Source organism: Lynx canadensis, chromosome C1 (genome assembly GCF_007474595.2).
Source record: "Lynx canadensis isolate LIC74 chromosome C1, mLynCan4.pri.v2, whole genome shotgun sequence".
NCBI classification, from domain to species: domain Eukaryota; kingdom Metazoa; phylum Chordata; class Mammalia; order Carnivora; family Felidae; genus Lynx; species Lynx canadensis.
Genome location: NC_044310.1, coordinates 214,633,866 through 214,656,408, shown reverse-complemented (window position 1 = coordinate 214,656,408; position 22,543 = coordinate 214,633,866). Strand labels below are relative to the sequence as shown.

At 39.8% G+C, this 22,543-nt stretch overlaps 1 protein-coding gene across 1 annotated transcript in view; it reads left to right on the top strand.

Moving 5' to 3' along the window:
- USP40 (ubiquitin specific peptidase 40) overlaps positions 1–22,543 on the top strand; it is an 89,362-nt gene that overhangs the window by 23,619 nt on the left and 43,200 nt on the right. Inside the window, 4 exon segments of the mRNA XM_030323726.1 lie at positions 13,988–14,288; positions 17,563–17,644; positions 19,143–19,314; positions 21,571–21,655. Of these exon segments, the coding sequence (XP_030179586.1) occupies positions 13,988–14,288; positions 17,563–17,644; positions 19,143–19,314; positions 21,571–21,655 (640 nt within the window).

Below are 22,543 nucleotides of genomic sequence, written 5' to 3'. Positions count from 1 at the left end.
TTGCCCCCGGAGATGTGTCTAGTTAAAAGTTGCTATAGCCAAGGTCAAAGAGGTTGCTGCCTGTGTTCTCTAGGATTTTGATGGTTTCCTCCTCTCACATTTAGGTCTTTCATCCATTTTGAGTTTATTTTTTGTGTATTGTGTAAGAAGTTGTGCAGTTTCATTCTTCTGCATGTCGCTGTCCAGTTTTCCCAACACTGTTTGTTGAAGAGACTTTTTTCCATTAGATATTCTTTCCCACTTTATCAAAGATTAGCTGACAACATAGTTGTGGGTCCATTTCTGGGTTCCCTTTTCTGTTCCATTGGTCTATGTGTCTGTTTTTGTGCCAATACCATTGTGTCTTGATGATTACATCTTTGTAATACAGTTTGAAGTCCAGAATTGTGATGCCTCCAGCTTTCGTTTTCTTTTGCAACATTACTTTGGCTATTTGGGATCTTTTGTGGTACCATACAAATTTTAGGATTGTGTGTTCTAGCTCTGAGAATAATGCTGGTTCTATTTTGATCGGGATTGCGTTGAAGGTGTAGATTGCTTTGGGTGCTATCAACATTTTAACAATATTTGTTTTTCCAGTCCATGAGCACGGGATGTTTTTCCATTTCTTTGTGTCTTCAATTTCTTTCATAAGTGTTGTAAACTTTTCAGAGTACATATCTTCTACCTCTTTGGTTAGGTTTATTCCTAGGTATCTTATGGTTTTTGGTGCAGTTGTAAATGGGATTGATTCCTTGATTTCTCCTGCTGCTGCTTCATTATTGGTGTATAGAAATGCAACAGATTTCTGTACATTGATTTTATATCCTTGCAACCTTGCTGAATTAGTTCTAGCAGTGAAGTTCTTGGTGAAGTCTTTCAGGTTTTCCACATAGAGTATCCTGTCATCTGTGAAGAGTGAAAGTTTGACTTCTTCCTTGACAATTTGGATGCCTTTTATTTCTTTTTGTTGTCTGATTGCTGAGGCTAGGACTTCCAGTGCTATGTTGAACAACAATGGTGAGAGTGGACGTCCTGTTGTGTTCCTGAACTTAGGGGAAAAGCTCTCAGTTTTTCCCCATTGAGGATGATACGGGTCTGTTGTATATGGCCTTTTATGATGTTGAGGTATGTTCCTTCTGTCCCAGTTTTCTTGAGGGTTTTTATCAAGAATGGATGCTCTATTTTGTCAGATGATTTTTCCGCATTTATCGAGAGGATCATGTGGTTCTTATCCTCTCTTTTATTAAGGTGTGTTACGTTAATTGATTTGCAGACACTGAACCACCCCTGCAGCCCGGGAATAAATCTCACTTGATTGTGGTGGATAATCCTTTTAATGTACTGTTGGATTTGTTAGGATCTTGTTGAGAATTTTTGCATCCATGTTCATCAGGGAATTGGTCTGTAATTCTCCTTTTTAGTGGGGTCTTTGTCTGGTTTTGGAATGAAGGTAATGCTAGCCTTATAGAAGGAGTTTGAAGTTTTCCTTCCATTTCTATTTTTTGGAACAGTTTCAGAACAGTAAGTATTAATTCTTCTTTAAATATTGGGTAGAATTTCCCTGGGAAGCCATCTGGCCCTGGACTCTTGTTTTTTTGGGAGATCTTGTATTTCTGATTCAGTTTCTTTGCTGGTTATGAGTCTATTCAAATTTTCTATTTCTTCCTGTTTCAGTTTTGGTCATTTATATGTTTCTAGGAATTTATCCATTTCTTCTAGATTGCCAAATTTGTTGGCATGTAATTGCTTATAATATTCAATATTCTTTTATAATTGTATTTCCGTGGTGTTGGTTGTGTTCTCTTTCATTTGTGATTTTATTTGTTTGGGTCCTCTTTTATTTTTGATAAATTTGGCTAGGGGGGTTATCAGTTTTTTTTAATTCTTTCCAAATACCAGCTCCTAGTTTCATTGATCAATTTGTTCTACTGGTTTTTTGGTTTCTGTATCATTTGTCTCTGCTCTCATCTTTGCTTGCTGTCCTTTTTCCAGTTCTTTTAGGTGTAAGGTTAGGTTGTGTATTTGACACTTTTGCTTCTTGAGGAAGGGCCTGTATTACAATATATATTACTTCTTATGACCACCTTTGCTGCATCCCAAAGGTTTTGGACTGTCGTGTTTTCATTTTCATTTGCTTGCATTTATTTTTTTAATTTCTTCTTTAATTTCCTGGTTAATCCATTCATTCTTTAGTAAGATGTTCTTTAACCTGCATGTATTTGAGGGCTTCCCCAATTTTTTCTTATGGTTGACCTCAAGTTTCATAGTGTTTTGGTCTAAAAATATGCATGGTAAGGACCTCAGTCTTTCTGTACTGGTTCAGGCATGATTTGTGACCCACCATGTGATCTCTTCTGGAGAATGTTCCATGTGCACTCGAAAAGAATGTGTATTCTGTTGCTTTAGGATGAAATGCTCTGATTATATCTGTTAAGTCCATCTGGTCCAGTGTATCATTCAAAGCCTGTTTCCCTGTTGATCTTCTGCTTAGATGATCTGCCCATTACTGCAAGTGGGGTGTTAAAGTCTCCTACTTTTATTGTGTTGTTATCAGCAAGCTTCTTTAAGTTTGTTATTAATTGATCTGTACATTTGATTGCTTTCAAGATAGGGGCATAAATATTTAGTAGTTAGATCTTCTTGTTGGATAGCCTCCTTTATTATGATCTAGTGCCTTTCTTCATCTCTTATGATAGTCTTTAATCTAGTTTGCCTAAGTATGGCTACTGCAGCTTCCTTTTGATGTCTGTTAGCATGAGAAATGGTTCTCCACCCCTCACTTTCAATCTGGAGGTGTCTGTGGGTGTAAAATGAGTCTTTTGTGAGTCAGCATATTGATGGGTCTTGTTTTTGTGACCATTCTGATACCCTGTGTCTTTTGATTGGAACATTTTAGTCCATTTACGTTCAGAATAATTATCAATAGATATGAATTTAGTGCCATTGTATTACCTGTAAAGTTTCTGATTCTGTGGATTGCCTCTGTTCTTTTCTAGTCTTGGTTGCTTTTGGTCTCTCTTTCCCTGTCTAAGGGTCCCCTTTAATAATTCTTGCAGAGCTGGTTTAGTGTTCACAAACTCCTTTAGTTTTTGCTTGTCTTGGAGGCTCTTTATCTCTCCTTCTATTCTGAATGACAGCCTTGCTGGATAAAGGATTCTTGGCTGCATATTTTTCCCATTTAGCACATTGAATATTTCCTGCCACTTCCTTCTGGCCTGTCAGGTTTCTGTGGACAGGTCTGCTAACCTTATGTGTCTGCTCTTGTAGGTTAAGGACGTTGTGTTCCTAACTGCTTTCAGAATTCTCTCTTTATCTTTGTGTTTTGCAAGTGTTACTGTGGTATGTCTTGATGTTGACCTGTTTTTTGCTGATTTTTTTTTTTAACGTTTATTCATCTTTGAGAGACAGAGAGAGAGACAGAGCAGGGAAGGGGTAGAGAGAGGGAGACACAGAATCCAAAGCAGACTCCAGGCTCTGAGCTGTCAGCACAGAGCCCAACGCGGAGCTTGAACTCAAAAACTTCGAGATCATGACCTGAGCCCAAGTCGGACGCTCAACCGACTGAGCCACCCAGTGCTCTGAGTTTTTTTTGCTGATTTTTGAGGGGAGCTCTCTGTGCCTCTTGGACTTGAATGCCTGTTTCCTTCCTCAGATTAGGGAAGTTCTCAGCTATAATTTGTTCAAATAAACCTTCTGTCCCTTTTTCCTGCTCTTCTTCTGGAACTCCTATGATACGGATATTATTGCACTTTATGGATTGCTGAATTCCCCAAGTCTGTATTTGTGATGCAGTGGTTTTATTTCCCTCTTCTTTTCAGCTTCATTATTTCCATAGTTTTATCTTCTGTGTCACCTATTCGTTCCCCTGCTGCTTTGATCTTCCTTGTGAATACATCCAGTCAGTTTTGCATCTCAGTTAGCATTTTTTATTTCAGCCTGATTTTTAGGTCTCATCTCTGCAGCAGGAGTTTCTCTGGTGTCTTCTATGCTTTTTCAAGCCCAGCTGGTATTATTATGACTGTTGTTCTAAATTCTTGTTCAGATATATTGCTTATATCTTTTGTGAGCAAATTCCTGGCTGTGGTTTCTTCTTGATACTTCTTTTGGGGAGAATTCCTCCACCTTGCCATTTTGTCTAGGTTTCTGTTTTTTGCATGTTACGAAAGCTTACATGTCCTGCTCCTGAGAGTAATGCTATGTTAAGAAAAGGGGTCACGTCCAGGCTGCCCAGGCCTAGCGCTTCAGGAAGCGCTCCGGTGTATGCTGTGTGCACTCTGCTTTGTGATTTGGCTTCTCTTTCCCCCAGGTCAGTCCTACACAGAGTTCATCCTTGCTTGCAGTGGGGAGCATTTGGACCTTTAACTGGGCGTGCTTTGATTTGTTTGTTAAAATAAGACTGATTTTTTTAAAAAGCCTGATTCAAAAAAGGAACAAAAAAAACAAACAAAAAACTGTAAGCCTAGTTCCAAAAAAAAGAAGGAAAGGGGAAAAAAATAAAAAGCCTGATCCACTCAACAAGAAAAGGAAACGAAAAAACAAATGAACAAATAACTATAAGCCTGATTCAAAAAAAAAAAAGCCAAAAAAAAAACCTGGTCCTATTTCCCCCAGAACTGAAGGTGATGCTTCAGAGCACTTTATGTTCCATAGACTTGGTGCATGTGGGGCTGGGGGCGTGCTGGTCCTCTGGGGGAGAGTCTTGCCGTGCTGGCTCACAGTCAGACCTGCCCTAGTAAAGCTGCACCTGCAGGGGCACCTAGGCACCTAGGTGGCTCAGTCAGTTGAGTCTCCGTCTTTGGCTCAGGTCATGATCTCATGGTTTCAGAGTTCAAGACCCACATCAGGCTCACTGCTGTCTGTGCAGAGCCCGCTTCAGATTTTCTGTCCCCCTCTCTCTGCCCCTCCCCGACTTGCGCTGGTTCTCTCTCTCTCTCAAAAATAAAACATTAAAAAAAATAAAAAGATGCACCTGTAGGGGACAGGGTGTGTGGTTTGGTGTAAGCAGTTCCACCTTCCGCTGGTGGGGGCGCTGTGCTGGCTTTGCTGGTGGGCGGAGAAAGATGGTGTCACCTTGCTCTCTTCCCCAGAGAGGAGAGGGGCACTCACATCTGCCACTGTTCAGGGAGTCCTCACAGACCAGCGAACAATCTCCCCTTCTGTGTCCCAGGTTTCTGTCAGATCCCTGCTCTCAACCCTTCTGTGCCCAGGCCGTCAACACACAGCCTTTGGTTTATCTCTTGTGGTTATCTTTGGCACGCAGCTAGGATTCGGAACTCCAAATTTTAAAGGACCCTGCACACGCCGGATCCACTCCCCTTCAGGGAGCCTCGCATTCTTGCAGCGCTGCGCCTGGTGCCGGCCTGTCCCAGAAAAGCAGTCGCATGACCGAGCAGGTGCCTGGAGTTTATGGTGAAGCACAGCAAAAAGCTGCGGCCAGGTTATCCACCCTCTGTTTGCACCTTTGTCCCCTGGTGCTGAACGGCTGCTCAAAGGCACCAGCCAGGTCTTTTGTCCTTGAAGAGGCAATATATTCTCTTCCTAATGCACTCCAGGAAATGGAACGTTCTCTCCCAGTATAACCTGGGGCATCCCCACACTCCACTGTCCTCTCCCAGGCCTTTGCCCTCCTCCTCCCCAGGAGCACAGCTGCCCACCGAGATCAACTCCTGTGAATGCTGTAGACTTTGATAACCTCCAACTTTGAGTTCCACTCTGCAGAAACTGGTGATATAGTCCATTCCTCCTGATTCCCCAGTCACTGGGTTTGGAGGAGTGCTTTTCTTGCACGAACCCCATGAGGTCTCTCTAACCCCTCTCCCTTTCCTTTCCGCAAAAAGGGCTTCCTCCCTTCCATGCACCACAGCTCTTCTGTCCCCTAATTCATGTCACTGCACCTGCACCTGCCACATTTTCTCCCTCAAGATGTGCAGAATGTTCTCTTAATCCTCCAATTGATTTTCTAGGTGTGAATTCAGAATCATTTGATGTTGATCTAGCTGTTTTCGAGGAACAAGGCAAGGCCAGGATCCCCCTACTACTCCACCATCTTAACTCCCCCCCCACCCCAGGTTTTCCTTTAAAACAATTGGGTAAGGGCCCCTGGGTGGCTTAATTAAGCTTCCAACCTCTGCTTAGGTCATGATCTCATGGTTCGTGGGTTTGAGCCCCACGTCGGGCTCTGTGCTGACAGCTCAGAGGCTGGAGGCTGCTTCAGGTTCTGTGTTTCCTTCTCTCTGACCCCCCCCCCCACTTGTGCTCTGTCTCTCTCCCTCTCTTAAAAATAAATATTAAAAATTTTTAAGAAAACAAAAAACAAAAAATAATTGGGTCAGTGTCTCGGTATTTTACTCTTGAGTATGATATTGTGCAGATTTTTAAAAAATATAAATACCCTGGGGCACCTGGGTGGCTCAGTCGGTTGGGTGTCTGCCTTCAGCTCAGGTCATAATCTCATAGTTTGTGAGTTCAAGCCCCACATTGGGTTCTGCTTTGCGCACAGAGCGCCCTTTAGATCTTCTCTCCCCCTCTCCCTCTCCCCTTTCCTCCCTCCCTCCCTCCCTCCCTCCCTCCCTCCCTCTCTCCCTTCCTTTTCCTCTCTCTCTCTCTCTCTCTCTCTCTGTCGAAAATAAACAGAATACTTAAAAGAAAAATATAAATACCTTTTGTAATTTTGAGGGAGTTAGCTTTTAATTCATAGTTGATCATTTCATCTTGAGTAGAGGTTGGATTTTATCAAATGTTGACTCAGTTTTGTGGGGTTTTTTTGTCTTGTACATACACCTTTTTTTCTGTTAATGTGATGAATTCCATTGATTGACCTTTTTAATGTTAAACAAATCTTATATTTCTGAGAATAATCCCACTTGGTCATGATACTCTCTATATTGCTGTCTTCATTTAGCTCATATTCGGGATTCTCGTGTCTGCATTTTATGATACGAGTCTTGATTTTCTTTTTTTGTAAAGTCTTTGTCAGATTTTAGTATCAAGGTTATATAGGACTCAGAAGTTGGAAAATACTCCTTTTTTTATATTTTTGGAGGAATTCTCTCAGATTGATAATTTTTTTCTTAAATGTTTGATGAAGCTATTGAGACCTGAAATTGTATTTTATTTAATTCCAGTGTAAGTAACATACGGTGTTAATATTAGTTTCAGCTGTGCAATATAGTGATTCAACAGTTCCCTGTATTCTCAGTGTTCTTCATAAGTACACTCTTAATCCCCTTCACCTGTTTCACCCATCCCCCCCAGCCACCTCCCCTCTGGTAACCACCAGTTTGTTCACTCTCATTAAGAGTCTGTTTCTTGGTTTGTCTCTTTTTTTCCTTTGCTCATTTCTTCTGTCTTTTGTTTTGTTTTGTTTCTTCAATTCCACATGAGTGAAATCATATGGTTTTTGTCTTTGACTGACTGACTTCACCTAGCATAATAGCCTCTAGCTCCATCCATGTTGTTGCAAAGGCAAGATTTCATTTGAATAATATTCCGTTGTATATAAGTACCACATCTTTATCCATTCATCTATTAATGGAGACACTTGGCTGCTACCATAGTTTGGCTCTTGTAAATAACGCTGCAGTAAATACAGGGGTGCCTATATCCCTTTGAATTAGTGTTTTCTTATTCTTTGGGTAAATACCCAGTAGCGTGATTACTGGATCGTAGGGTAGATCTGTTTTTAACTTTGTGAAGAACCTCCATGCTGTCTTCCACAGTGGCTGTGCCAGTTTGAGCTCCCACCAACAGTTTACGAGGATTCCTTTTTCTCCACATCCTCGCCAACACTTGAGATTTTGATTTTAGCCATTCTGACAGGTATGAGGTGATATCTCATTGTGGTTTTGATTTGCATTTCCCTGATGATGAGTGATGTTAAGCATCTTTTCATGCATCTATTGGCCATTTGTATGTTTTTGGAGAAATGTCTGTTCATGTCTTCTGTCCATTTTTAATTGGATTATTTGGTGGAGTTTTTTGGTGTTTGCATTATATAGTTTTTTAATATATTTTGGATATTAACCCTTTATCAGAGATATGTCAGTTGCAAATATCTTCTCCCATTCGGTAGGTTGTCTTTTAGTTTTGTTGGTTTTCTTTGCTGTGCAGAAGCCTTTTATTTTGATGTAGTCCCAATAGTTGATTTTTGCTTTTGTTTCCCTTGCCTCAGGAGACATACCTAGAAGGATGTTGCTACAACCAGTGTCAGAGAAATTACTGCCTGTGCTCTTTTCTACGATTTTTATGATTTCAGGTCTTACATTTAGGTCCTTAATCCATTTTATTTTTGTGTCTGGTGTAAGAAAGTGGTCCAGGTTCATTCATCTGCATGTGGCTATTCAGTTTTCCCAGTACCATTTGTTAAAGAGACTGTCTTTTTCCCATTGCATATTCTTGCCTCCTTTGTCAAAGATTAATTGGCCATATAATTGTGGTTTTACATCTGGGCTTTCTGTTCTGTTGAGACCTGAAATTTTTTTGGAGTAAGGTTTTTTAATTATAGTTTAAATTTGTTTTATTGTAGAGTTCTTTAGATTTTCTCTTCTTGCATTATTTTGGAAAATTTTGTTGTTTAAGGAGTTTGTTTCTTTATCTGTGATGTCAAATTTATTAGCATAAAATTATTCACAATATTTTGTGTTTTCTGTAGTGTCTATAGAACCTGAAGTTGTTTCCTTTTTTTCATTCCTAATATTAGTAATTTGTATTTTCTCACTTTTTTCCATCAGTCTTGCTTGGGGTTTATCAGGTTTATTAAACTTTTTCAAAAACTTTTGCCTCTTTTGATTTTCTCTATGGATCATCTCTTTTCTATTTCATTGATTTCTGCTCTTGTTTTTAATTATTTCCTTTTTCCTCTGGGATTTAATTTGATCAACTTTTTTCTAGTTTTCTGGGTTGGTATCTGAGTTGCTTTTAACCTTCCTTTTTTAAAATGTTTGTTTACTTATTTACTTTGAGAGAGTGAGTGAGTATGAGCAGGGGAGGGGCACAGAGAGAGAGAGAGAGAGAGAGAGAGAGAATCCCAAGCAGGATCTGCACTGCCAGCATAGAGCATGGAGCACAACTTGGGGCTCAAACCCATGAACCCATGAGAGCATGACCCAAGCCGAAATCAAGAGTTGGACACTCAACCGACTGAGCCACCCAGGTGCCCTTAAACCTTCCTTTTAATAGATGCTTTTAAAGCTGTCAATTTCCTTCTCAGCACTAATTTAGCTGCAGCCAAATCTGACATGTTTTCATTATCATTCTGTTCAAAATATTTTGTAATCTCCCTTGTGGTGTGTGTGTGTGTGTGTGTGTGTGTGTGTGTGTGTGTAAATGTGTTGCCTAATTTCCAGATATTTGGGGATTTCTTTTTATCTTTTTGTCATATCCATAAATTGATTTCTAGTTAATTCCATTGTACTCTTGAGAACATGCTCTCCCTGATTTTAATTCTTTTGAATTTATTGAGATTTGTTCCACACCTCAGAATATGGTCTGTGTTGCTGAATATTCAGAATTTACCATAAAAGTTATTTTCTGCAGTTGCTGGATATATTTTGTAAATGTCAACTGTGTCACATTGGTTGATAGTGTTCTGTTTTCTTCTCTGTCCTTACTAATTTTTCTGTCTTTTGGTTGTGTCTTTTGGTTTAAATATCCAGCTACAATGGTGGATTTCTCCCTCCCCCTTTTACTTTGGACAACTTTACTTCATGTACCCTGAAGTGATACCATTAGCTGCTTACACATTTTGAATTTTTATGGCCTCCTGACATACAGTGCCCTTCCTTTATCTCTGCTAATATTCCTTGCCTTGAAATTTACCTTGTCTAGTATTGATGTAACCTTGCAAGCTTTTTTATATAAGTGTGTCTCTTGCAGTGTGAAGTTGGCTCTTTTTTATTTGGGATAATTGTGATTTTTAAGTAATCTCTCCTTTTATTTAAAGCATAATTTGTTAGCATAAAGTTGTTTGAAATATTGCCGTGTTACCTTCTTACTGTCCATAGGATCGGATGTTCCCTGGTTCATTTCTGATCTTGATAATTTGGGTGTTTCGGCTTTCTTTTTCATCAGTCTTGCTAGGGGTTCATCACATCTATTAAACTCTTTAAGAAAGTAACTTTGTATGTGTTGATTCTTCTATGCTGTTTGTTTTCTATCAAATAATAGTTTGATAAGTTTCTTTTAATTAGAATGTGTAGTCCATTTGGTTTTAATGCATTAATATGGTTGAGTTTGAATTTACCATCGAGGTATTTGGTTTTTATTTGCCACCTGTTTTTTGCTCCTTCTTACTTACCTTTTAGATTAATCAGGTGGTTTTTAGTGTTTCATCTTTATCTCCTCTGTTGGCTAATAGCTGTATTTCTGTAGTTTTTTTTATTCTAGGGATCATATTATACGTAAGTCCGTATTACCAATTACAGATTCATGGCACACCACTTCATGAACAGTGTAACATGCTCACAGTGGTGTAATTGCATTTCTGCTACTGTCTTATGTTTTACCATTACAGGTAAACTCCACTCTGTGTTATTTATTTTTATTATTATTAAATTTTGCTTTAAACACTCAGGCAGCTTTTTTTTTAATGTTTATTTTTTTGAGAAAGAGACAGAGCACGAATGGGGGAGGGGCAGAGAGCGAGGGAGACGCAGAATCCAAAGCAAGTTCCAGGCTCTGAGCTATCAGCACAGAGCCCGAGGTGGGACTCAAACTCAAGCACTGTGAGATCGAGACCTGAGCTGAAGTCGGAGGCCTAAGTGACTGAGCCACCCAGGCTCCCCAAGCAACTTTTTAAAAAACTGAATGAAAAAATCGTGTTTTATGCTTATCCATTCTGGTGTTCACTGGTTCTTGCACATTCAGCCATGCATCTGGTATCACTGCCCTGGAATGTAATAGAACTTCAAGTCTTTTGAGAATGTCCCTCTTCGAGTCTTGGTGAAAATATTCTCTGCTCGTTTGATTGAAATTGCTATTTTGTCTTCAGTTTTTTTAAGGGATATTTTTGCAGGATATAAAATTCTGGTTTTATAGGTTTTGGTTTTTATTTTTTCCTTTCAGTACCTTAAAGATGACACTCCATTATGTTTTGGCTTCCATTATTTTGGTTCCGTGACTTGAACGTAATGTGTCCTTTTCTCTGCCAGCTTTTAAGATTTTTTTTCTCTTTCTTTGATTTTTAGCAGTTTATTTTTTTTTTGTTTTTGTTATTTTTAAAATTTATTTTGAGAGAGACAAAGTGTGAGTTGGAGAGGGGCAGAGAGAAGGGAGAGAAAATCCCAAGCAGGCTTCACATTGTCAGGGCAGTGTTTTATGGCTAAGCTGAAACCAAGAGTTGGCCCTTACCGACTGGGCCCCCCAGGCCCCCCATGGTTTTAGCAGTTTAACAATAATGTGTCTCAGTATGGTATTCTTTGTGTTAATTGCTTTGTATTTGCTAAGTTTTTTGTATCTGTAACTTAAAGTCTTTCTTCAGTTTTGGCCACTGTCTTCTTAATTTATCGTCTGCCCCGTTATCTCTCTTCTCCTTCTGGGACTACAGTTACATATGTATTAGAACATTCTGGATTTCCTCACAGATGTTAGATAACTGGGTTTTTTTTTTTTCTTTTTCTGAAAATTTTTACCTCTCCTTCAATTTGGATAATTTACATTGCTTCATCTTCAAGGTCATTGGTTCTCCTGCTATATCTAGTCTTCCATTAAGCCCAGCTAGTGAACTTTTTGTTTAGATACTGTATTTTTCAGCTTTAGAATTTCCACTTAGCTGTAATGGAGAGTGTCCGTTTCTCCACTGAAACTCCCTATCTGAACCCACTCTGTTCATCCTTTCTTATAAATTAAATACATTTTTGAAAGTCTAATTGGCTTTATTAAGCTATATAAATTAAGTATTTGTAATAATTTCTCGGTATCATAATGTCTGGATCGTTTCTGGGTCTATTTCTATTAACTTTTTTTTTCTCTTGTGAATTGACCGTGTCATCTCTTGATTATGAAAAACACTGTCCTGTTTGCATGTCATTTAATCTTATATTGCCTATGGGTGCTGTTCTCTAAAGAGTTTCACAGTATGTCATACCAGGCTGTTAAATTACCTTTGAATCGTCTTGATCCTCTGGTAGCTTCATTTTACAGTTTGTATGGTGGGCCTATTGCAGTGTTGCTATTAGTCCTGAGACACGCCTGGTCCTCCCTCTTAAGACAGAGGTTGCCAGGATATGGCCACTGCCTGTTTTTGTACAGCCCTGAGCTAAGAACTCTCTTTGCATTTTTAAATGGTTATTTTAAAAAGCTATATAGGTGCCTACATAATGTCCTCAAGTTTGCCTCTTAAGTTCACAAAGCCTAAGGTGTTTACTGTCCAACCTTTTACAAGTTTGCCAGCCCCCAGCCTAAGGCATGGCCCTTCTAGGATTTCAGTGGAAAGCCCGAGATGTTTGTCATACTCCTCTAACTTGCCAGGACCTTAGTTTCACGTTCTTCTATCCAGCAGCAGGATGCTAAAGTCTCTGCTCAGATAGAATCTGCCAGCTGTTGCTTCCTGTGGGGTTTTGTGCATCTTGGATTGTGCATTTACTGTTCAGGAGTCAGCCAAGGATTCTAGGGGGATTTGGAGTAGATTTGAGGCTCCTTTATACAGCTCTTTCACTTTCTAGCCTCTCTGGCATGTTCAAATTCTGTTTCCTTGGCTCAGTAAGACTCCTGCCCTTTGCTTGAACCCCTCTACCGCTACAAACTGGGAAGCAGTGGGTTAATGTAAAACTCATCGAGTTTGCTTCCCTTTGAAGGATTATGTCCCCTGTTTTATGCCTGTTTTTGGTTACTCTCCAAACATTTGTTTTCATTATTTTGTCTAGAGTTTATCATTTCTTATCAGGAAAGTTAGTCCAATAAAAGTTCTCTGCTGTTACTGGGACCAGATTGTGCCAAGTTTGAGGCTTAAAAGAATTAATCCTCAATTATTAAACAAAGAAAAAAATGGCTAACCAGAAAGTTCATTACTCAAAGTTTTCAAACTGTTATTTGATTGTATCTAAACAAATTAGCTACAAAACTATTTTACTATCTTTTATACACAGTGTTAACAATACTGTCTGGGTCATATACTCATTCCCTTCTGTTGGTGGTACCATCCTACTTTGATGAGAGAGTTGGCACTGCTGCACATTCATTCTTTCCAAGTGGAAAATGAGAGAGTCACCTTTCCATATTGACTGATGGACTAAGCAGATGTTGTGCATACCTCCCAGGTGGTTTCCTGCATAAAGTAACTTTGTGCTGTGAGGCAAGAAGATGCAAGGCCACACAGCAATCAGGGAGTGAGAAGGGACAAGAGTAGGGCTGAAAGAGGGGATAGGCAACGAGGAAAGAATGGTTTTTTCTTTCTAACCCTTTAGCGAGAATTTGATTAATAGTTTTTAGGATTAAGACTTAAGCCTTCTGTGCTTTGATTTCCTGAGCTAACCTGTCAGCTTCCTGGACAGACAACATTCAATTTAGTCCATGTTAAATGAGAATTTCAGCTTATGATTATTACTTTATTCCTTTATTACTTTATTCCTTTATTACTCAGACAGAGTTTGTCTGAGTCACTAGTTTTGAAATTCTCTTCCGTAACGTTTCACTGTTGTGATTGCCTTTGTTTTATGCTCTGTTTATACTCTGTTTGAAACATCTCAAAAGTGTTTGTTCTGCCTAATCTATTTTAGTAAAGTACTTTTCAAAACTAGTGTTATTGAGGTATAATTAAAGTATTTTTTGGCTTGTGGCACGGCAGCTTTCTCCCTTGATGTGACTATTACACTGTTTAAAGGAGAGCACTCTGATTATTATTAAATGTCTCATCAGGACTCAAACGGATTTTTTTTTTCCCCTTCTTAGCTGGGTAGGCCAAAAATAAAGGTGAAGTTCAAATATTTAGTCACAGAAAGGAAGATGTAGTTTTTTATTTAAAAAAAATTTTTTTTATTAACCTTAGTATTTGTTTTTTGTCTCTCTGTAGTTCTTACAGCTTCATTCTCAGATATTTCTGCTCAGTTCAGATGAAAGTACAGTTAGTCTCTTGAAGAATGGTTCTCTCCAGGCTGAGTCCGATTTCCAAAAGAAGGATCAACACCTTTTCCAGATGCATACTTCAGAATCCCCAGGATTAAATGATAGAAACTCCTGTCCCCACTGGTTTGATATAAATGATTCCAAAGTCCAACCAATCAAGGAAAAAGATATTGAACAGCAGTTTCAGGGTAAAGAAAGTGCCTACATGTTGTTTTATCGGAAATCCCAGTTGCAGAGACCCCCTGAAGGTATGGAAAGAAAAATGTTCTATTTGTTTAAGTTGATGACGTTAGGTGATAAATATTTAATGCTGTTTGAATTTTTACCCTTTTAAAAGAAAGTTTACTCTTGGGCACCTGGGTGGCTCATCGGTTAAGCATCTGACTCTTGGTTTCAGCTCAGGTCCTAATCTCACGGTTTCGTGAGTACGAGTCCCACATGGGCTCTGTAATGACAGCGAGGAGGGATTCTCCCTCTCCCTCTCTCTCTGCCCCTCCCCCACTCATGCTGTCTCTGTCTCTCAAAATAAATCAATAAACTTAAAAAGTTTACTCTTGGAACATTTTTAAATATTTTCAAGATTAACAGGAGGAAACACATTATGCAAAAGATATCTAACCGTCATTTTATAATTATATATTTCTATTTATTTTTTCTCCTTTAATAATATGAGGCCATAGTTAGTATTTCAAAATCGGGTGCTTGGATCACATAATGGGTTCTTGTTGTGTGGACCGACTTGCTTGTGATTGCCCTATGCTTAGGCTTGGCTGTGTCGTTTGGCCATGTGTTTGTTGCCTTTGAGTTGTAAGGGGCCCTAGTCTTGTTTTCATATGTCCCCTTTTCTTTTTTCCTTTCCCTCAAGATAATTAATGTAGTCTCTGAGCAATTGAAGTATCTTCAAAACATTCTTTGTTAAACCTTCTAAGACAGCTCATAAGACAGGGAGGTTAAACACTGAGACCCACAGTGATACATTATTTTAAAGTGTTTATTTGGGGGGGTGGGCAGAGAGAGAGAGAATCTAGTGCTCTGTCAACATAGGGCCTGACGTGGGGCTCAGTCCCACAAACCGGCAGATCGTGACCTGAGCCAAAATCAAGAGCTGGACACTTAACCGACTGAGCCACCCAGGCACCCCCACAGTGATACATTTTTAATTGAAAGCACTAACATGAATCAAAGTGTGTAGACTTTGGTCACTTCCCAAAGTCCACTCAAAAGTAAAAATCCTAACCAGGGAAGTTCCTTGGATTGAGGCAAATCTGTGGTTGCAAATGAGGACACTGTTCTTAGAGAATGAAAATAGTAATCGTTTTTATAAAGAACAAGAAGAGAGCAGTTACTAATTTGCACATGAGTCAAAGGAAATAAAATTTCTGGATCTAAAACTTACACAGTTATTCTGTTTAACCAGAAATTCTAGGCTTTATTTTTTTTAAGGGGGAAAAAATACGGTAATGGTTCTGATAAAAATACTGTGAAGGCAAAATTCACAGTTCTAGAAATATATATTAACAACAAAAAAGAACGTGTTCAGATGGAGTATTTCTTTTTCCCCAAATTGAATTTTAGTATGTGTATGATTTGACTAGGTACTAAATGATAGTTTTCTAGTTAGCTTATAAATTGAATAAAGATCTGGCTGAAATCTTAATGGACTTCTGGGGGGAATAAAGGGATGGAACATGGCAAAATGATTCTAAATTCACCTAGAGAGGTGAGTCAATGGAAACTGACGTGGGACCTACTGAAGGGAATTCACTCCATCAGTAAAAACCTGTTTGTAAAAGCTCTAGCAGTTCAGACAGCACAGTGCTTAATGTGGAGAGGTGGGCAGATCACTGGAGTAGAGCTAGCCCAGATACCCGTCCAGGGTTTTTAAGGTTTTAACCCGTGGTAAGGTAACTTTTCAGCTAAATGGGAGGAAAGGGAAATCACTCAAGAAATAGAGCTGGAAGTAAGCTACTAATCACTTGAATTAGCAGTCAGTGTAATCAAGTGACTGTATTCGTCGCTTGAATGAAATTCAAGTTCCTTTAATGTTTTTGTTAAAAGGGAACCTTAAAATGTATAAGCATATTTTCTTTTTCTTTCTTTAATTTTTTCAATGCTCATTTATTTTTGAGAAAGCAATAGAGTGCAAGTGGGGGAGGGGCACAGAGAGAGAGAGAGAGAGAGAGAGAGAGAGAGAGAAAGAGACAGAACCCAAAGCAGGCTCCACGCTCTGGGCTGTCTGCACTGAGCCTGATGTGGGGCTTGAACTCGTGAAACGTGAGATCCTGACCTGAGCCGAAGTTGGTCGCTTAACTGACTGAGCCACCCAGGCGCCTCATATATTTTCTGATCTTAAGGTAGAGAAGACCTTTCTAAGCTTAAAAGGAAAAAAAGAAAATTTAAGGAAAAATGTTACAAACATTTAATAATCTAAAAGGCAAATGACAAGCCCTGTGGGAAACAGGAAAATATATGACATTTATTTCCAGTCTGCAGAGTGCTCTCGTGTATATTCCATTGTGCTTAATAGAAAATTGGGAAAAGGATATAAATAAGCAAATGTACAAAAGAAGAAAGAAGAGCAACCAATAAAGTGAAGGAAAAAAAATTCAACCTAACTCATAATCAAAAAACAGGCATTGAAACGGCAGTGAGATGCCACTTTTTTCCTGCCAAGTAAAATGTTTCTGCTAATCTTGTTCTCGATAGTTGGCACTTCGTCTGGTTAGGTATATAAAGTAGTATAACCGATTAAGTTATGTGTATTTAAAAACCTTAAACCAGTAATTCTACAAGTTGGTCTTGAAATAATCAGAGTTGTGTATAAATATTGATGTTCAAAGATGTCAGAGATGTTCGTTACTCCCATTATCTTATAATAATGACTAGAAATCACCCCAATGTCTAACAGAAAAGATTGGTAAGATTAATTCTGCTATTTATAGAATGGACTACTGTGCAATCATTTAAAACTTTGGAGAAACACAAATGTGAAATGAAAAAGCATGTAACAGATTTGTTAAATACAGTGCCAGTCACTTTAAATAAGCGTGTGTATGTGCGCACATGCATGTGTGCACGTACAGACACGTTGCGCAGGTACATAGAAGAGAGACCAGAAGTATATTTAATAAATTTTAGGAGTATCTCTTGGGAATGGGATTACAGGTAATATCTATTTCTTTTATATTGGAAAAATACTTTCCAGAATTTTTGCAGTGACCAGTTACTACATTTGTTATCAGGGAGAAAATAGTGGGTGTTCTTTTTTAAAAGTGTATTTAAAGAGAATCAAAGAAATGGACTCCTTCTACTAGCTTGGCTTAAAGAGCCATGTATCTTTCATTTGTCGTAATGTTTTCGTTTTTCAGATGGAAGAGCTTAGATCCATGAGAGGTTCGTGTTCACAGAGATAGTTAGTACAAGCTTTCCTAGCTCCCAGCACTTTCTACTTTTCCCTGCTGCCAGGTGTCCAGCCACCAGAGTTCGTGTAGTCAGCCCAAGTTAATGACGTTTTTTTCACAGCTCGAGCCAATCCAAGGTACGGGGTTCCAGGTCATTTGCTGAATGAAATGGATGCGGCCAACATTGAACTGCAGAGAAAAAGGTGAGTTTGACCTACTTTTAGAGTTCGAATGGTTTTTCTGGAGAATGAGGATCTAATTTAGGTCTTAAGTATTCAATCAGAAAAATTAAAAAGGAAAAAAAAAAAGTCAATTAATGCCAGTGTCTGTGTAGCTGCTGAATTTTTATAGTGAGAGTATCTTCTGCTTTGAAATGATCCTTCTCTGTGACAGCGAATGCAATCATGTCACACGAATGGCCGTTGCTGAGTAGGGATGAAGCCTGGGAACACTGGAGAACTTGGTAAACACACAGTCCGCTAAATGAATTGTATCCTGGCCTGTCAGGTGGTGCTCTAGGTACAAAGAGCCCGCTGTGAAAAATCACCCCTCCTTATTTTAGTTGTGGAGAAGTGACACGTAGTGACAGAAGACCGAAGGTGGGTAAAAGGAAGGAATGTGGATTCTGCGAACTCTCTGGCAGAAACCCCTAACGGGTTATCCCAAGCGCAGTTTGTGAGAACTTGATGATTTCCTGTTCTCTTTTAAGGTGTCAGCTTGGACCCTGAAAAACTGGATCTTTAGTTGCTCTCTGACAGGGTCAGTGGGGTATTGGGTTAGGGAAATGGATGTTCTCGTGGTCTCCACGTGGCTGGCTCATTATGTAGCAGGGATGTGTTCAGCATTTTTATCATTGACTTGAAGCTGGGGGGAAAAAAGTGGCAAATGGATTGAATGGCAAACCGCTGTCAAAGGAAATCAAGACACTAAAAATATACAACCTAGAGTAAAACATCTTAAACAGGAAAGATAACCTGCATGAATGGGTGCACATTAGCAGCGGGTGTTCAGAGCAACAGCAGCAACAACGTAATGGGTTTAGCCAACCAGCGCTAAGCTTTTTTATGTGAGCATCAGAAAAGTTAGTGCTGTCTTTGACCACATTAATAGAATTGTGTCTGGAGAACCTGAGCAGTGGCCTCACCCAGCTCTCCCTTGGCCAGATTGCCAGGAGTGGAGTAGCCAGCACTGGCCTTAGGGGAGTCGAGCGGATTCAGAGAAAAGCAGCCAGCACCAGGCTGCAGCTGAGGACCTTCGACCTGGGGAGAGTAGACTCTGGAGGATCTTGAGATCCACTCTAAATATTTTACGGAAGGGTCTACGGGGTCTAGTGAAAGTAAGGGTGAGACAGAAGTTTAAAAATCTGGCACTTAACGCATTATAGGAAGAGGTTTCTAGCATATTTGTAACTGTAGTCTCAGGGTTGGAAGATTCTGAGCGTGGATACTTTTTCAGAATAATATTGCACAGTGTGTCTTAAAATTCGTTTTCCTTGGAATTCATGGTGGCAGAGCTGAAAACTTGCTATTCATTGAGAAACTAAAACGAGTTACTTTTGGAGCATGGAGGAAAAGGACATTAGTGATAATTAGGTAGAATAGAGAACTTATTTATATTGTAAATCAAGTATTTTTGTTTGGGGATGAAACAGTGTCTGTTATAAAAACTTAGCATTTGTGTATTTTTTATGCCTCTTTAAAGGGCAGAATGTGATTCTGCAAACAATAGTTTTGAATTGCATCTGCACCTGGGCCCTCATTATCATTTCTTCAATGGGGCTCTGCACCCGACAGTCTCTCGAGCAGAAAGCATGTGGGATTTCACCTTTGATAAAAGAAAAACTTTAGGAGATCTTCGACAGTCAATACTGCAGGTAATTTAGCCCTGCTTCCTCTTACTCATTGAGACATTAAGGTCCGTCTCAAGCTGGACTCTCCTTTTCAAAAACCCTGTTTGGGAGACAACTATTTCTTTTGCAAAGCCACTTAAAATCCTACGGCTGCCACTTCATGAGGGTTGCCCCAGATGTTCTCTCTGTGTACATCTTTCAGAGAGGCTTTTCTGCATGCCAACACCCACACTGTCCTGCCAGCAGGTTTTCAGGGGGAGAATCAAGCCTGGTATATTTTATCTGGGGAGAAAGAGTATAAGACTGTCCCTTTTTTGGAAAATTATTTGTTAAAAGAGGAGAAAAAATAAAGATGAGCATGTTGCCCAAAACCAAGAGCTAAACAAACAAAAGCATCTAACACTTCTCCCTTTCCTAAGTAGCGTTTCCTAAGAGCGTTTTGTTGTTTTAAATTTTTTTTAAGAGACAAAAAATTTAAGGCAAAAGAGAAGGCCAGACAGTGCGCAAGCGGGGGAGGGGCAGAGAGAAGTGGGGAGAGAGAATCCCAAGCAGGCTCCACACTTGTCAGCACAGAGCCCGATGGGCTCAAACCCATAAACCGTGAGATCACGAACTGAGCCGAAATCAAGAGTCGGATGCTTGACAAACTGCGCCACCCAGGCGCCCTGAGAATAGCATTATTACTAAAGCTTTTCAGTGAAGGAAAATCGCTCCTGGTGTGCCCTACAAACGAGCCTCGTCGTCAGTCATTTCCTCTGAGTAACCAGTCCAGGTGTGCTTTACTGAGAACAGTGCTGCTTACTTTACTTCCAGTGCCTTCATGTAGATCATGTCCTCTGGTTCTTAATCTCACGGCAACCCAGGGTAAGCTAACTCCATATTACAGGTGAAAAAATTGTGGTTTGGGGACATCTAATGGCTTGTGTACGGTCGGCCTTCTGGTTGTGGTAGAACTAGGCCCTGGTCTCCTTACTCTTTCCTTCCTTTTAATCACACCTTTTCACCTTGTGCTACTTCCTACTCAAGGAAAAGGGAAATAGAAAATGTAGGCATTAATTTCTTGCAGGAATAAATGAATTTTCTGAAAAAATGTATCAATTCCCAGGGCACCTTGGTGGCTCAGTCTATAAGCATCTGACTCTTCAGCTCAGATCATGATCTCATGGGGCTCTGTGGCAGCGTGGAGCCTGCTTGGGATCTCTCCCTCGCTCTCTGCCCCTCCCCCACTCATGCTCCCACTCTCACTCTCTCTCAAAATAAATAAAAAAAACACTTATCAGTTCCCAAAATTATTCACTTTCTCTTGATTTTCCTCTTGTACAAAGAAAAGCAGGCCAATGTCTTTTTTAACTTTAGTGGATTTGAATGATATTTAAATGTTGGATTCATATCAGGATTTCTGAAATTTCCTAGTATTTCTGAATTTTTGCATTAAAAGTTCACTCCTGAGCCAGTCCAGGCAGTGTTGTTATAGGTAGGTTTGGGAAGGGGACCCCATCTAGGGGGACCTTTCAGATGGAAAAGACCTCTTCACCTTCGTAAGTTTCAAATTTGCTCCAGTCTGCTTTCTGGTGTTTTAAGTGCACATCTCTGTTATTCTGGAGGTAAGACATTGGCAAGAGGCTGCAGGGTTGACTCAGTTAACTAATCACCTGTAAAGAGGAGATTTCTTTTTAAGGGAGCTACCTTGTGGTATTGTGGAGAGGAATGAAGTAGGACTGACCCTTACAGGCGATGTTATCCTGGTGAGATGACCAGTCCCCAGAGTCTTAGATCTAGAAACTTAAAAAAAAAAAATCCATGGTGATACTATTCTGTAAACTGGCAATGCTACTTTTTGAATTTATAGTGGGAAACATTCCTTTCAAGTTAACAAAAATGTTGGTGTGTGCTTTTCCCTGCACAGTGCTAGTGAAACGAATGATTCTTGCTCTTTGGACAAAGATTTTTGGGCTGGCATGCTATCAGTGTGCCTTCCCGTGGAAGTGGCCTTCCCCGTGAATTAAGTACAGTCGTTGGGGTGGTCATCACATTCACTGTGTATGCAGCATTCTCCGGTCGCTAATGGCTGAGATTAACCATCCTTGGATTTGGCTTATTTAGCAACGAGTGATGCCTCCTTGCCACATTTTTGGTGCTGGGTGGGATGGATGTATTCATTTGCTAGCTCCCCGTTTCATCTAAACACATGTAAAATTGCACCGTGTGATTCTTTCACCTGGAAATGTGAAATTAATGTTACTTCCCATCGTTCTGTTTTCTTCCACTAATATTCTGTAGCTGTTAGAATTTTGGGAAGGAGATCTGGTGCTTAGTGTGGCAAAGCTTGTTCCTGCAGGACTTCACGTTTATCGGATGCTGGATGGTAAGATAAACAACTGAAATACAACAACTCATCGCATATATTTATATTTTGATCATCTCCTCTGTGATTGTCTTCTCTTAGCCGGTCTCTCCCCCTACTTGCTACTTCCTTAACTGGGCTATCATCACGTTGTCGGTTTTCAAAGAACTAATTTATCTGATTTATGTTCTATGTGAATTCTGCTAGCACAGACGTGGTTTATATTTTTTTTTTCAAATTAAGGGCACCTCTCCACCAAAACAAGTTTTTGAGAGGCTTTGGATTTTTTTTTTTTTATATTACCACAGATTTTGTAGCAAAGCAGACAAAAATACTTTGAGAACTTAAAAGTATTTGCTACCTGTGAATAACAACTAAACAATAGTAATAGGAGCTGCAGTGACATTTATTTTGGACTTCACTGTGCTAAACACTGAGATAAGTTTTCTGTAAATTGTATCCTTTGATTTTCACAAAATTCTTTTATCTCCATTTCCTAAACAAGAAAACTGACGCTTGGGGATGAGGCACACAGGACAGATAGCTAATTAGTGCTGGGTCCCAGGCCACGTGATGCCTAAGCTCACTCCTGCACGGTGTTCATTACGGTCAGTGCTTCCCCTGCTCTCGTGCTCGGGAGGCTTACATAACAACAGTGCGGAAATGCTTACATAAAATGGAAAAAAAAAAAACAAACCGTAAGAGTATGATAAGAAGAATAAAGATAAACGTAATATCGGGACACCTGGGTGGCTCAATCAGTTAAGTGTCTGACTTCAGCTTGGGTCATGATCTCGCTGTCTGTGAGTTCAAGCCCCACGTCGGGCTCTGTGCTGACAGCTCAGAGCCTGGAGCCTGCTTTGGATTCTGTGTCTCCCTCTCTCTGCCCCTCCCCTGCTCGTGCTATGT